This window comes from Antrostomus carolinensis, unplaced genomic scaffold (assembly GCF_000700745.2).
Source record: "Antrostomus carolinensis isolate BGI_N321 unplaced genomic scaffold, ASM70074v2 scaffold28714, whole genome shotgun sequence".
Taxonomy (NCBI): Eukaryota; Metazoa; Chordata; class Aves; order Caprimulgiformes; family Caprimulgidae; genus Antrostomus; species Antrostomus carolinensis.
Window position 1 is genome coordinate 1 of NW_010309186.1, and position 15,888 is coordinate 15,888.

The 15,888-nt window shown below is 37.8% G+C and overlaps 2 protein-coding genes across 2 annotated transcripts; both read left to right on the forward strand.

Moving 5' to 3' along the window:
* Nucleotides 1-1,538: 1,538 nt before the first annotated feature.
* On the forward strand, nt 1,539-10,905 carry PHAX (phosphorylated adaptor for RNA export; the record flags this gene model as incomplete). The annotated part of the gene is made up of 4 exons (XM_029084508.1): nt 1,539-2,158; nt 6,735-6,855; nt 8,725-8,808; nt 10,514-10,905. Coding segments are annotated over 4 exons (1,095 nt in total), but the record flags the coding sequence as incomplete, so codon positions are not given.
* A 285-nt stretch (nt 10,906-11,190) lies between these two features.
* On the forward strand, nt 11,191-14,881 carry SPMIP10 (sperm microtubule inner protein 10). The gene is given in 5 exon segments (XM_029084507.1): nt 11,191-11,279; nt 12,778-12,821; nt 12,824-12,882; nt 14,598-14,712; nt 14,715-14,881. Coding segments are annotated over 5 exon segments (474 nt in total).
* Nucleotides 14,882-15,888: the final 1,007 nt, after the last annotated feature.

Below are 15,888 nucleotides of genomic sequence, written 5' to 3' on the forward strand. Positions count from 1 at the left end.
GAGCGAGGGAGGGTGCTCGCCGGTACCGTTGGTCGCTTCAGGAACAATAGAAGCAAGCGTTGTAAAAACACATGAGAGCAATGAGTGGCCATTAATGCTTTCCTTGGTTGTACAACTCTTTTGCATCCATGGATTGCTGAAGAGATGTTGGTGCTTTTACAAGCGACTCCTATTGTTTTCACGTTAGAGTGTGTTATGAAGTTTAGGAGGAATTTATGTTGGTATGTGGATTAGAAAAGACTTCAAAATAAGTGTATGACACTGTAAGTGTAAGGGGTTTTATTTCTTTTAATTATTGTGATTTATTTGCAATATTATGGGATGTATAGTACAAAACAAATTACTACAGATGTAGACTTTTTGTAATTTATGAAGTTGTTAGTGTTTTTTATTATGGAATACATTTTAAATTACAGGTTTGTGTTTCATAACATGATAAGTTGAAGACTTCTGTTTTCTGTTTGCTAATAGAAGGAAGAAGAAATGTGCCTTAATGTTAGTGAGAGCAGTAAGGTAAAAGGAAGAATTTTTATTTCATCTGAAACTGAAGGAAGAGATCTTATTTTTAAAGATCACAGCGTAGCATATAACTTTATGATAGGAAAACAGTTTGGGAAAAATGAGAATTATGAGTAGAAAATGCTTACGGAAGATTAGCACTGACAGCATGGCCAAAAGTTTACAGCAATTGGAAATAAAAATTCTGAATTATGTTACCTATGGTGCTTCTGCAGGTTATGCAGATTTGAGAAGATTTGGCTTTCATATTTTAGTTTATCTGTTAGCTGTATGGGGAAACAGTATGTCAAGTGTGTTGACACCTTTAGGGTTTTTGTCCTAATTAATAAGAAGCCATAGTGAGTTTGTGGTATCTTGTTGGTTTAAAGGAAGAAAACCCCAGTTCTTCTGTAAGGTGCTACTGTCCCCAGGTGGTGATGTGATGTCCTGATTGAACTGGAATCCCAGTACACTGGTAGCTTCTCAAAATCTGAGCAGCATCCAAGTTTTGTGGGTTTGGTTTTGGGGATTTTGGTAGTTTTTCCTTTTCACTTGTATCTCTGGGAATGCTATTGCGGTTGCAGATTGCTAGTCTTGACTCCAGAGCCTCCACAGAGAATATTAATTTCTATGCTGTTAAAAGTACTTCTGGTAAGTTGCTAGGGTTTGTTTTTAAAAAAAAAATCTTTTTTAGAACTGCTGTACTTGTTATGTCTTTGTCTGATTTGAGAATTTTAATAGCTTTTCCAGTCTCATAATAATTTTAATTTCATTCACAAAGATTACATTAAGTAGATTAGCAACTCCAGATATATGTGTTTTCTATAGCAGCCATGCTGTCTTTCATATACAAGCATTCAGAATACAGAAGTTTCAGAGGATACTCCTGTCATAGTCCAAAAGATGCTTATAGAGGACTGCCCAAACAGTCATGAGTCAGAATTAAGTTTACTAGCTAATCATATCTTTGGTGTGATTTGATAACTCTTTTAATTTGCAAGAGTAATTAAATTAATGGACATGTACTTTTTTTGTTTCAGAAATCATGTGACGGCAGTGATTCAGGCAGACCATTCCAGAGCAGCGTTTCCCCACGGGCACCAAGCGTTCCTTATCGGACAACCAAAAGTGTGGCTTCCAGTGACGAAAGCTTTTCTGAATCTGATGATGACAGCTCTTTGTGGAAACGAAAACGACAGAAATGTTTCAACTTTCCTCCTGCTAAATCTGAACCTTTTCAGCTTAGCCAGTGCCACCAAAAACAAACTGCTCTAGGTGGCAAGAAGGTCAACAATATTTGGGGCGTGGTGCTACAGGAGCAGAATCAGGATGCGGTGGCAACTGAACTTGGCATCCTAGGCATGGATGGTAGTATTGACAGAAGCAGGCAGTCTGAGACTTACAATTATTTATTGGCTAAAAAGCTGATGAAGGAAGCTCAGCAAAAGGAGGCAGAGACTTTAGATAAAGAACTGGATGAATACATGCATGATGACAACAAAACATTGCCAGCAGAAGAAGAAAATGGGCAAGGCTTTCTCAAGCGGAAGCGACCTGTAAAAGATAGACTGGGTGAAAGACAAGAAATGAAATATAAAGGAAGGTATGAGATAACAGAGGACGATTCAGAGGAAAAAGTGGCAGATGAAATTGCTTATCGGTGAGTTTGCTAACAGTTTATCTTCACTTCCTTAAGTACTGGTAATCTGTTGATGGAAAAGAAGAGGGGAGGGGAAGAAGCTTTGTTACTGCTAAATATGTGAGATGTCATATTAGATTACAAAAAACATGAGGACTTTATGTGTATATCCAAAATCCTGGGATTAAAATGCAGTATTATGTCTGTTTTTTTGTAGAAGCATCCAGTAATACTCTCTAATTATTTATTTGTTTGCTTGCTTTAAGATCGAAATGGTTTGTTATTTGAGAGCAGTGGCAAGGAAAAATACTGTTTCTTGTGATACAGATTTAGCAGTGGCTTTTTTAGGCAGCACCCCATGAGTAAAGATGCGTGTTTGGAGTTGGATACCAGTGAACGCCTGCTGTGGTCACCATGAAAATCTGACTAAGTTATAAATCTTGAAACTGTAGATGACATAGACTGTGTAGTGTTTTGGAGAGCACAGCTTCTGAAATACATGTATGCTTTACGTGGAGCATGCTTATCTGAAGGAAATGTTGTTACCAAGGGCTGTGCCAAGGTTAGACACCAGCACTGAAGTAAGCCTTGCCTCTCTCTGTGTTGTGAGACTGCGCTGCAGCTCTGTCCGAATTTATGGAAGCCAGAGTTGGGCTTACCAGGCTCACTTGTATGCACACTTACCACCATCCAGTTCTTTGCACAGTTATTGTACACTGAACTGAGTCAGAAAACTTATTTTTCCAAAAGCCTGTTGCTTTTTTAAAGATTAGTTTGCAGGCAGTTTTATATCCTAAACCAATCTGCTGCACGTTTTTATTTGAGCTGGCATTGGCAGTACTGGAGTGATGGTGTGGTGGAGAGTACCTGACTGCAGTCATTCTTACTCAGCTTGGCTTAAACTACCACTATCCTTTTTCAGTGGTGCAGGGGCAGAAAATGGTGTTAAACAGGGAAAAAGAGTTAGATATACTGATGGTTAGCTTGACATTTAGCTAAAACCTGGGTTTATTGACGACTGTCTTTCTTACATGTGATCCTTAGGATTGCCAGATGCTGAAATACAACAGTTAGACAATGATTAATAGTGTTACCAGTTCTAGATAGCTTCTCATTTATGAATTTGAAAACTCTGAACGTGTCTTGTAACAAACTTTTCTTTGTTATATTGAGCTTCATTAAAATAGGGCTGAAGCCTCATTTTTTCTAGTTGTTTATAGTAGTGATGGTGCTGTACTGCATCTGTAGTAACCAATATATATGTATGTATATGTATACCCACTGTAAGGATTGTGGTTATACACATCGCAGCACTGTTGTTTGATCTGTGCTGTGCCATCTGTGCCCCGATTCATAACCTTTTGTTGTGCTAGAGCACGCACTGAACTTAAAAGATTTTTTGTGATTACCTTGTGCCTTTTTTGCCCTCTACCTTGTTTAGTTCCTGTTGCACTGCACAGCTGCATGGTAAAGCACGCATACAGGAGGATTGTGCAGGACTAGAATGAACACTAGATGGGGGATTTGACTGATTAAGCTGCCACTGCTGCTAACAGAAGGTCTGTTAAACCAGCTCTCTAAGGAGTCCTGTTTATCTTGAAGTTCTCTGCATCTCTGAGAAACCTTTCCATCTCTTACAATCATTCACAACTTAGAACTCAATCCTGTAAATATTTAGGAAAGCATTTATCTTCTGGTGCCTTAAAATGCATTGAATTCAGAGAGATTAAACACGGAGTGTACAGTTAAGTGGTTTGGGTAATCCTTTTCATGATTAGGACAATTGTCACTAAAATGTGAGCTTTAACATTTAATTTCAGATGGCTTCAGTCATACCATTGAAGCAGTTGAAGCTAGCCTGGTTGTTTTAAATAGTTGTTCACATCTGTGGTCAGAAACCTTCTATTATGCAGTTATTATAATGTATGCAACTTCATAGCATAGTAATGTCACTTTGTGGTGACCAGGACACACTTGAAGCAAATAGGCTAGACAGTGGTCTTCAAGAAATTTTGGTAATGATGGTGGTCTGCTGGTCCCCTGTCCTGGTTTTTAGTTGGAACAGGCCTGAGTTTATTTTCAGTAGCTAGAATAGTGCTGAGTTTTTGCTTTCAGCCTGGGACTTGTTATTAGAGAGACAATGATAACATCCCAGTGTTTGCATTTCTGTCGCTGGAAGTGAAGGACTTTGTGTTCTGTTAGTCTGCAAGCACAAGATCTAAGGGGGGCGAGGAATATTTAAATTAATAAGCTAAGCTGACATTTGGATATGCCAGTGGGATGGATATTCCATATCATATCACGTCATGTCCAGTGTATTAGTGAGGGGCTCTTCCTCTTTTCTCTCCCTCTGGCTTTCGCTCGGGCCGGGAGTGCAGTTTCAGTTCGGGGTTGTCGCTCCTCTGGGATCGTTACCTGGGATCGGGCCGGGCTTGGTCGGTGGGTGCCCATACAGAAAAGAAAGTATAAAAAGAAAACCATTTACTCTGCAGTAGATGAAGACAAACCAGGTGTATCACGAGAACAGGAGGAAGAGATAGAACCTGAGGTGATCACCCGATCTTTGTCCGTGAGTGGGCTGTGAGATACACGAAAAGATTACAGCTGTCACGTAGGCAAGTGGATTATTACTTGGTTGCTCCAGTGCTGGAATAATGGAGCCAGTAGCCTGGAACTGGAGGACAGGGAAGCCAGGCAGCTGGGATCCCTTGCCAGAGAAAGTGGAATTGATAAAGCGATTGGAAAGAAACCACAAACCCTCAGCCTCTGGAGATGTCTTCTGTCAGCCGTGAGGGAAAGGTATCCTGTCAAGGATGATACTGTATTGCAGCCAGGGGTAGGCAAATGGGATGACCATGGATAAAGGTATCCAGCTTTTGAGGGAACTGGCTGTGTGAGAACTGATTTATGGTGATCCAGACAATGCACAATTACCTACAGACCCAGATGAAGTCCGATGCACGGTACCCATGTGGCGGAAGCTCATACGGAGCGCACCCACCTCATATGCCAGCTATTTGGCAGCAGTGGAATGGAAGGACAAAGAGGGATGAACTGGCTGTCCGACTCCAGCAATATGAGGAAAGCCTCTCTCCCTGCCTTCTTTTGGCTGTGGAGAAACTGACTGAAAAAGTGTCCCAATTATGCTCTCTACCTGTATAGACCAGTGTCTCAGCCACTAGAACCGAGCATCCTCCTGTGCAAAGGAGATGGTATACACCAAGGGGGACATTGTGGTTTTACTTGCATGACCATGGAGAAGACATGAGAAAATGGGATGGGAAATCTACCCTGGTCATAGAAAAATGAGTACATGAGTTGCAAGGGAAACTAAATACAACTAGAGAACCTTCCAGGAGAATTGCTCTGATTTCCAGAAACCCATTCCTCAAACAGAATAGAAAGATCAAATTTACGCCCAGTCCCATGAGAAGAACGTTTGATTCATGTTCACAAGAAGAGACCGACCATGATGAACGGAAGCCCACAGATGTCACCCTAACCCATTCACCGACGGCAAATATGATACCCAGCATTAAAGGGGCCCTGCCTCCTGCCAGGCGGGGGAGAGGGACAACCGAGTTTACAGGACTGTGTGGATCCGTGTGCCTGGCAGGAGTATAAGGCTTATACCCACAGGAGTATAAGGCTCTAGTGGACACTGGTCCCCAATGCACCCTGATGCCATCAGACTTTAAAGGGACAGAATCCATCTGTATTTCTTCAGTGACAGGGGGATCTCAACAGCTGACTGTACTGGAGACTGAAATAAGCCTGACTGGGAGGAAATGGGGGGGCTGGGTGCGGCTTGTCCAGGACTTGAACCTGAGACATCCCCAAAGTGTAAAACCTCTGAGCTGTAGTGTTTGGGGCTGTGCTTAATGAAAAGCTTTGCCATTAAAAAATGATAATTTATCATATGAACTTTTTCTCTGGACAAGTGGGTTTACAATGTTTTCTGATGGGAGCGTGTACTTTGGCACAGTGAATTGATGCTATATGAGCCTCTCCCTTCATGCAGATTGACAATGAAGATTTCTGTATGAGGACATAGTTGCTGACAAAAGAATGCAATTTAACTCAGTAATATTCTAATTTTTTCCTCCTGTTTGCATTTTATAGATTATCATAGATTAGTCAACAGACTGATTTCTTTTTTGTTATGTAGGTTTGTCTGAATGGCACACGATACAGGGGAACTTTTATACTTTCTGTTGTCTCCAGTTAATCGATTTAACTGTAAAAGGTGTTAAATGGACAGCAGACTTTTATACTTCAATTTCAGAGATTTATGCGTGTCTTTGCACTTTCTTATTTGGTTTAATCTTTTATGCATCAATAGAAGAAAAATACTCAATGCGTTTTCATTGAAACTAATTTTTAAAAGGCATACTTTAGAAAAAACTGTCTCTTAGAAGCTCCATATTTTTAAATCTGTTTCAGTAAGTCATTGAAACACGTTTAAGTGTATAGATTCTTTAATTTTAGCAGGTTTATGTCCCACAGAATAAATTATCCGTTATGGAAGATGCATGGTCAGTTTTACTCCAGAAATTATATTGTCAATAAGTGTGCCTTTTTTTTCTCCTCCTCTCAGGCTTTGTGAGCCAAAGAAAGATTTAATCGCCCGAGTAGTGAAAATAATTGGGAAAAGAAAAGCTATTGAACTGCTTATGGAAACAGCTGAAGTGGAACAAAACGGCGGACTGTTCATAGTGGTAAGAAAAATGGGATATTGTGGGTTTGTGGTGGGGGGCACACGTACCATTTGTAGAATATTTACGTAGTACTAATGCACAGTTTTCATGTTGGACAGGTTCTCCTAGAGTTCCGTGCCCTACCCTCACCCTGAAACTTGCTTAATAAATATTAATGTAACCTTCCAGTGGGATTTGAGTAAACAGTGAGATGAATGAACCTGTAAATTGCCTAACTTTTCATACTGAGATTAGTATCTGATTTGCTGTGGTAATACTTTCTGTTGCTCTGCCTCCCCTTGGGATTTTTCCCTGGCAGACTTAAGAGTGAAGGATTCTGAAGCTTGAGTAAAAGCTGGAGCCTTTGGCATGTTGCCAGAGCACGTTGCTTCAGTAAGTCCAGTGGCTGTTTGACAGCACTTACGTATCTACTGGGTTAATCAGCATGACATCAGAGTTCAACTACTCAGTAGTGAGCATTTCCAGTGGCACATTTGAAGAGTAACTGTCAAAGGAGAATCTCTTAGCTTTATTAGAGAACCATTGGCTTGCTTATCAGTAGAACAAAACTGAGCACTGATTTCTGTTACAAATCGTGGTAAAAATACTATACTTAATGGCTAGGTTATTAATTTCTCTGTATGTTTTTGTCTTTATCAAATAATGAGCCAAAAAAGTTCAGAAGAAAAAAAAAGTGGGAAGGAACTAGTAGGTACTTTCAGGCATTTGTTTACAATTTACATATTTTAGGTTCCATCATTGGAAGTAGAGAGGAGGAAAAAAAAAAGATAAAAAAACAACAACAAAAAACCATAACTACCTCCCACCCCCCCTCCCAAAAAAGCAACAACCTTCCAGTTAGCAGCTTGTCTTAGAAGCAATCTATTGTCTCAAAAGATGAAAGTACTTAAAGAAGTGTTTGCCAAGGAGATGAAGGGACACAATTCCTTGTGGCACAGGTTCCTTTGGCTGCAGATCAGAGTATGCCATTTAAAAGGTAGATAATACTGTTTTTCTTGGTTGTGATTTTGCACTGATAGCATGATAAAAGTATGTGGCGTCTGCTGTTTTAAGAAGATGGTTAAAAGTTGACCTTCTCTGTGCTTGGAACTTTTGGATTGTGTTTTACTTTGATATTTAGCAGAAGAGTGTCACATTTAATACATTAATAGTATCAGAGCACTGGAGTAACATTTCAACTTTATATGCTATGAATGGTAATTGAATAAGGGTATGATAATTAGTGCTTATAGTTAACAGAGGTTTTCAAAGCTGCTTCAGTATATGGCCTATTGCACCACTGCTGTTGCACTGAAATCTGTTGAAGGATGTAGTATCTTGGAGGGAGAAACTTTAAAGTACATGTTGTTTTTCGTATGCCTTAGGCAGAAATGGCAAATCCTGCAGATAAGTTGTAGAATTGCTGAGCACAATTGGAAAAAAAAAAAAAAAAAGAGAGATCTGCATAATTTTATAGGATTCATTTTTGACACTTTACTGGACTTAAGTGTTAGGAATGTTCTGAATACATAGCCAACCTAGTATATACATTATTGCAGATAGTTGTGAGATTAGTTAGAATACTGTTCACATTTTGTTTCTTCACTACCAAAATCAGATTTAGTATGTAGATGAACCTTTTGGTATTATGTTTAAAAGCAAATTTTTTGCAACCTCAAGTTTACCTGTCCAAATGTAGCAAGCTGATTGTTGGCCTTCTTATGGCTAGTTCAAATAAAACATAGTCAGGGTTTATGTAATATCTAACACAAGAGAACTTGATTTTTTTTTTAATTCTGTCTCAATACAAAGTGTTGTCTTTAGATACTGTTTTTACATCAGCACTTACTTATTAAGCTTGCTATTACTAATTTACTTTTTCCTATTAAGAATGGCACTAGGAGAAGAACACCAGGGGGCGTTTATTTGAACCTGCTGAAGAACACACCTAGCATCAAAGAAGAGCAAATTAAGGTAAAATTGTCAAGAATGCAGATGGTTGTCCAAAGTCAGTTTTGCTTTTTTCTGCTAGAAGTGTTATGATTGAATCTGTCTCATAAATTCGAGCAAGTGGAACTCTATATTCCAAAGAAACTAGGTTTTTACATTCAAAATAAAAGAAAAAAAAAAAAAACACAAAAAAATTGGTGAATTGCCATTCAGACTAGGCAGAGAGAACACCTTTTATGTATTGCCAAACACAAAAAACCTGTTGAGGATGATGAGACTGTAGAGTCTGAAGAGATAAGCATTGGATTTTCCTTAGTTTGTATATACCTTACAGCAGTGTTATCTGCAGTGGTATTTCTCCCTATGGAGCTCTGCATCATTATGCATGGATTTAATGGTGTTCTCTTAATGGAATATCTTTGTTCTATATAGCTCCAGCTGTAGCAGCAGGCAGTATTTCCCATTAAGTCAGATACTGGTCTGAACCTAATCTGAATTTCCCACTGGCCTCATCTGTGATGCTCACCAAATTAGTTTTGTCAGCTTGTAAATCTTACTGCTTTTCCTTTTAGAGTATGAAATGGACTGAGATGGTATTTTCTTCACTCATTTAAAACAACTTGTGTTTTTTAATGGTATTTGCCACTTTAATAAAGTTTTTGTTGAAAGAAAAACTCATTTATTTTGCTTGTGGGTGACTACAGCTTAACCATCTGATCGGGGAATTCAGAAGCAAATCAACATGAATTGTGATTCTGTCTCGTGTTTAAAAAAAGAAAAACAAGCACATACAACCTTTCATAGCTTACAGTGGTCACCAAAAGTTGCAAGTTTGATCATATCCCATTTTAAAAAAAAATTGCCCTTCTGCCACTATTCCAGAAGATTGCCTTTCTACCCCCTTTCCATGCCCTTGTAAACTCTGTGTCTCACTCTTCTCTTGCTGATACTGGCAAGTGTTTAATGAGACAGCAGTTTTCACTCAACAAACTTGGTTGATGGTATGAGACATCATTTGTCATACAAACCTGCAGGAAGAATATGTGTAGTCCTATCATCATGGAGGTTGTCATGTATACAGCTCTCAGATTTTCATATGCTTAGCACTTGACTTGCAGCTTTTGGGGGGAAAACATCTTTAATGTTTTCTGTATGCAATTTATGTTTTTTTAAAAATAAGCAAGGAAGGAAGGGCATGTAGCAGCATTTAGCTCTGCTACATGATATTCTTCCCCTTGAAAATGGAGGAAACTTGTAATTTTCATATTTTGCAGTAGAGAAGATGTTAATGGGGTTCACGGGTGTTTGACAGTAAAGATCATGAAACCTGGGCTCAGTTTCAATTGTGGAGGAAGGTTTTTCTGAAGTTGTCTTAGAACCTTTGTTCCTGTTTTCTCTACAGATCCCCCTGTGCGGCAGTACAACCTTCTGGTCTACAACCCATTCCTCCCAGTTTTGTATCATCAGCAAACCTGAAATTAAAATTTAGTGATACTTATTTACATACATTTTGAGATCTCTGAGAAATTATGTAATAAAATTATTTATGGGGTATTTTCTTTAAGTGCAGTCTATCCTCATACTTCTATTATCAATAATATGTATCTTAGTTTATTATTGAACAGTATTTGTAATAAAAAAAATATTTTTACTTCTTTGTTTTATTTAGGAAACACTAATAAAAGAATATGCCATTTTTTTTAATTTTTTTTTTTTTTTGTCTTCCAAGGAAATATTCTATTTGGAAAACCAGAAGGAATATGAAAACAAAAAAGCTGCTAAGAAGAGGAGAATACAAGTTCTAGGAAAGAAGATGAAAAAAGCCATTAAAGGGCTTAACCTGCAAGAATATGATGATGCATCTCGTGAGACTTTTGCTAGTGATACAAATGAGGCTCTGGCTTCCCTGGATGATCTACAGGAGGGGCATCATGAAGCAAAGATGGAACCTGAAGATATTATTGAAATTGATAATGCTCACGATTTGGAGATCTTCTAGTTGCTAATGTTCTTGATAACAAAGTCTCTTTAAAACATATAAACTGAGCCTTTCTTATAATCCCATGGCTTCTTGTTTTCATAAGCTGCAGAAACATGGGAAATACTTGATGCTGAAGAACGTGACATAATTGTTAGCTAAATATAACAGCATGAAAGATGGTAATTGTCCTATTATTTGTTTGCTGAGTCCTCAAAAACTGTTGAGAGTTTTCTAGATAGCAGGTCTGCATCACCATGTTTCTTCCTTAGGAACTTTTTTTAGCTACGTATTAGGTTTCAGAATTAAGGCTATGTTTTAACCAAAAATATCATACTTAATTTGCTGAAGCTAACAAAGCCATGAAGTGAGTAATGCCTCTCGTTAGAATTGAACAGAAAAAAAACCAGTATAAAATTAGTCCCAATATGAAAGATAGTGTGTTCTTAACACAGCAGTGTGTTGACAAGAATAGCGGTGTTTATAGGATTAAGACCTACAGGATAAGACCCACTCCGTAAAAACAGATTGATTTGTGAAATAAACTTAATTTTAATGGTTTGAATAACAACCTTGTAAATAAGCACTGTTGAGCAACGGATGTTTTAAATTTCTAATTAATTTAAAGCAGGTTAATTGTTCATATTATAATAGCAGTTTGAGCTTCGTACTTGTTCTATCTAGACTTTCCGTTACTACACACAACACTTATACTGATCTTTTTGTCGGAAAACAAATACAACTGAATGCTTTCTGGGTAGTGAGATTTTACTAATCTGTGTTCCCCTCAAGGATCTGTACACTCTGCATGCGGGTTTAAACCCTTTACCTTGCAGCAGTTCTTGTTTCCATGCTTCTTCTCAGGTGTGCAGTAGGATAAAGTAATGTGCAGCTTGCAGAAGTTCTGAAGTTTTTCTGTGCTGACTCTTAAGAAAACAATAGTATGGAAAAGATTTTTTTTTTTTACTTGATGCAGAAGACTGTATGTAGTTTGTAAGTTCAATTGTAAGACAACTTTTATGTTGAATGTTGTTTTTAATATAACTGAAGAACAAGGGAGACACTGATACTATTACATTTAGACAATGATGTATAAAATACCTGTACTAATAAGTTGTGTTTTCTGTGACTAGACACTATTTTCCAGTATAAAATATTTCTGAAATATTATTGAATTAATTCACTTCAAACCCAACAACAGACTGCACATAAATTTTGTTCACCTGGAGTCCTTGGATTTCAGAAGCAAAGCATATCACTAAAACACATAATGAAGTTACAGTATTTAGCAGTTCACTCCTGTGAAGAACTGCTATTTAAGGGACTACAGTATTTGCATAAAGAATTCTTAAACATAGCACATTCCATTATATGCTTTACTAAATTTGTTTGAGTTTTGACTTTTCTGCATTTTTCTGTTCATGTGCCAGAGCTCCCTGTCATTACGAAGTAACACAACGGATGTGAAGCATACCTTTGCTGATAGTAGTTGCTCATGCTGAAAAAACAAAAGGTTTTGATTTGTGTTTTGTTTGGAAGCAGATATGCCTGGCTGTTTAGATTTAGTAGGTGATGTTTTACAGACAGAAATGCAAATAAAAGGGTTGGGATTTGTGTTCCTAAGTTTCTCTGATGGGCAGATGTGATTGAGGCATCATCTTTACTGCAAATGTAGACTGTGTACTTCTGGGAAAAATAACGCCCTCCATCCCTTAAGCTATAGCACCGTAATAAGCCATCTCTGTCATGCCTGATGCAGACTGAAAATAAGGGAAGTGTGCTCTAGTTTGAAAACACAAAGCTTGGTTGTAACCACCAAAGATGTTTTTCTTCCTTATATCCCAAATTCAAATAAGAAAACAATGCTTTTTGGTGTCATGGGGGAAATTAATTTATTAAGGATTCAGCTGTATAGTGGATCATGAAAGCATTGCTTTACATATAATTACAATGTTACAGATTCTCCTTCCCCGTCTAAGTAAATGATTTCATTAAAATGTTTTTATATCCTCCAGGCTTATTAACTGCTATTTGCCAAAATTCTCAAGCAAGCATGGAATGACCCAGTGCTTAGTGTGATGCCTTGGAAAGAAGGTAGAACAAATAATTTTACTTTAAAGGTAGTGATAGTGAAATCAGATAGTGGTTTTGTACTGTGTGCAGCTTAGCAGTTGTCCCATATTCCCCAAAGTGCTGCTGGGTATCTGCAGCAATTCTTACTGAATCCAGCTCCAAACATCAAGCTAGACAGCAGTGCTTTGCTTTTTCTCTCTGTACCATCTTCATAATGCTAGCAGGACGTTTTATCCTGAAGTTGTTTACTGTCTACAATGTGTCAAAATCTTTTATTCTGTTTTTCTTTATTTTTATTATAATTTTTTTAAAAAATAGTGTGACGGTGACTTCTTTGTTATGAGAAGCATCTAGAGATGCACTTGGCACGTGTGGGGTTATTGATTCTACAGGTAGGCTTGTTAAGGACTGTGTGACTTCTAAAAGATCTATGAGGAGCCAAAGAGGGAAAGGAAGGGAAAAACAGCAATAACAAGATATAAAGGTGGTAGGAAAACTGAATTAAAAGGAGATTACTACATTGATTATGACAATCACCGAGTTCCTTGTATTTTGTCAAAGTAAAGGTGTGAAGGGGTAGACTGAGTAATAAAATTGTAAGTTTTTAAAAAGATTTTTTTTTCAATCTGTCATAAAACCTCACTTTGACAACTGTCATTACTTGGCCCCTTAACTTAAGTGATCCTCTCTATTGCAGTTCCGACACAGAGAAGTCTGACAGAGGCACTTTTTTAAAGGCTCGGTGTATTTCAGCGTATGGAGGAGAATTGTATTCATGGCTCCAGTGAATATGGGCTTACTTGCTACCCCACGCCTGTTCCTAATTCATCAGCTGGTCCAAGTTACAAGCCTGTTTCTGGACTACTGTGGTAGTTCTGGGAATATCCAGTCTTGGAGCCTTTGCATCATAGTTTGTTTAAGGGATTCAGGAACCTGGCAGAAACAATGACTGCAGTTTCCTACAACCACCTCAGCATGCAGCTGGAGGGCACATTGCATAGTGGCAGCCGTACACAGTGCCAGCTTTTGCCGCAGCTGTGGCCTCTTGATAACTTGGACCTCCTATCTCATTCATGACCTGCCAGGGCTGGGAAGCTCTTGCAGATCAAAGCTTCCCAATATTTAGAAAGAATATATTTGAAGCTTCTCATTTCCTTCTCTGCAATTCTGATAGATGCCACTTTTTCAGAGCTGTAGCAGGAGGAAGGGACATTCAACTGTGATAGATGTAATATGGCCCAGCCAAACATGTTTCTAGAATCAGACAACCAGACCTAAATATTGTGACCCACCTTTTTTTTTCCTTTTTTCTTTTTTTTTTTAACGTGATGAAAATGAGAAATACATGTCTGAAGTTATAACAGTAGACTCACTGCTAGATATTCTAGACACTGCCTTTAGGTTTTGGGGGGTTTTTGGTTTTGGTTGTTTTTCCCTTGAGCAGAGGGATTAATTTTTCAGTTTTTAAAAGGATAAAGGCAAACCAACATTTTTGTTTCATTAAATAAATGCAGAAAAAAATTTCTTCTCTTGAAAACTTTTCCCTGGAAATATTTTTTTTTTTTTTTCCCCTTGAAAGGTCATTTGTGATTCAGTATATCAGCATTCTTGTTTAAAATGTCATCTCTTTGAAAGGTATTCTCATTATTCCCCAGAAGTTTCACTTTCTTAATTTGCCCCTGAATTTTTCATTTGTTCTATCGGGTTTTTTTCAAATGATAGTACATCTATTTACAATAATTATTTTATATTTGTTGTTTAGTTACCACTAATGAGCTTTGCATTGACAGACTTCAACCACTGGAATGTCTTTATTCAGCCTGCAGAATTTGCTGAAATGTATACTGGGGCTCTGGAAGAGAGTTTGTTCTTGGAGCACAGGAAAGACTTTGTCATGGAGATTAAAGAAAAATCCTCCAAGAAAAAAAAATGCCTTGGGAAGTGTTAATTGCCGATATCCTCATACATTCCCATGTTTCCAGATACTAGGCAATTGTCATTGCTCTTGCATGCAGAAAACTTGTTAACTGCTCTTTTCTCTTATAAACAAGCTGGAATGTTACAATGTGTGATGTTTAAATAGCATACAAAATTGCAGCAAACTGTTGTGTAGCCTATTTTCTTTGCAGAGAAAAGTCAAAAAAACTTGTCTTAATGTTGACCTGATGTGCTTGATAAAAAATATGAGAACCCAAAATATTTTTGACTCGGGATTTTAGTTGAAAAACGGAATGTCCATGTAGATATACAGGAGATAGGTAGCAGCCCAGTCCTATGTTGTCTCCTTGTAAAGTCCTGATGGCTTTCTTCTGTTCCTCCTACATCTCCCAGAAGTGACCCTATTTTTTTGTTGTTTTTTTTTTTCCTTGGGAGATACTATTGTCTTGGGAGATGATTGATATATCTTGGAAGATATTGTGACACACCTTTTTCTTTTTTTCTTCCTTTTTTTTTTAATCTTGTTTCAGCAGTACTCCTATTTCTCTGCCTAACTGAAACATTAAATAGAACACTCTTTACTCCTCTGGACCCCAAGCATACTACAGTGAACTAAGATTTTCTGAAGGAAGAATTTCTGATCCACAGTCACTGACGCATTTTAAAAGAAAAGGAGACATGCAGAAAGATTCTCACAGGCCATCAGGGGAAATGTGCTTAAGGTCTAAGTGAAGAATAAGCTGAAGTAGATGAAGGTGTAAAATAAACAGACTGCACAAATGGCAGCAGTTGGTTCCAGACATCCAAACACAAGCATGTAGAGCTGTCAGCCCAAACCAGATGTGTACATCTAAGAAGAGGTGTGGTTCAATTTTGTCTTGCAATTCTTCTTGCCAACTCTTCATTGTGTAAACACCAAATTCTTAAGCTGGAAGGTAGCAAGTGGGAAATCCAAAGGAAAAAAATCTTTAATTTTGCAAAGGTGTGAGTTTTAATAAGTTTTCCAGAAAGTGTTTTTAATATCCCAGATAGCTGTTTGATTTTTGCCTTACATGATACAAGTAAGTTTCTTTATTGTAATGTTCGTGTAGATACTTTATCACTTTATTTTGAAA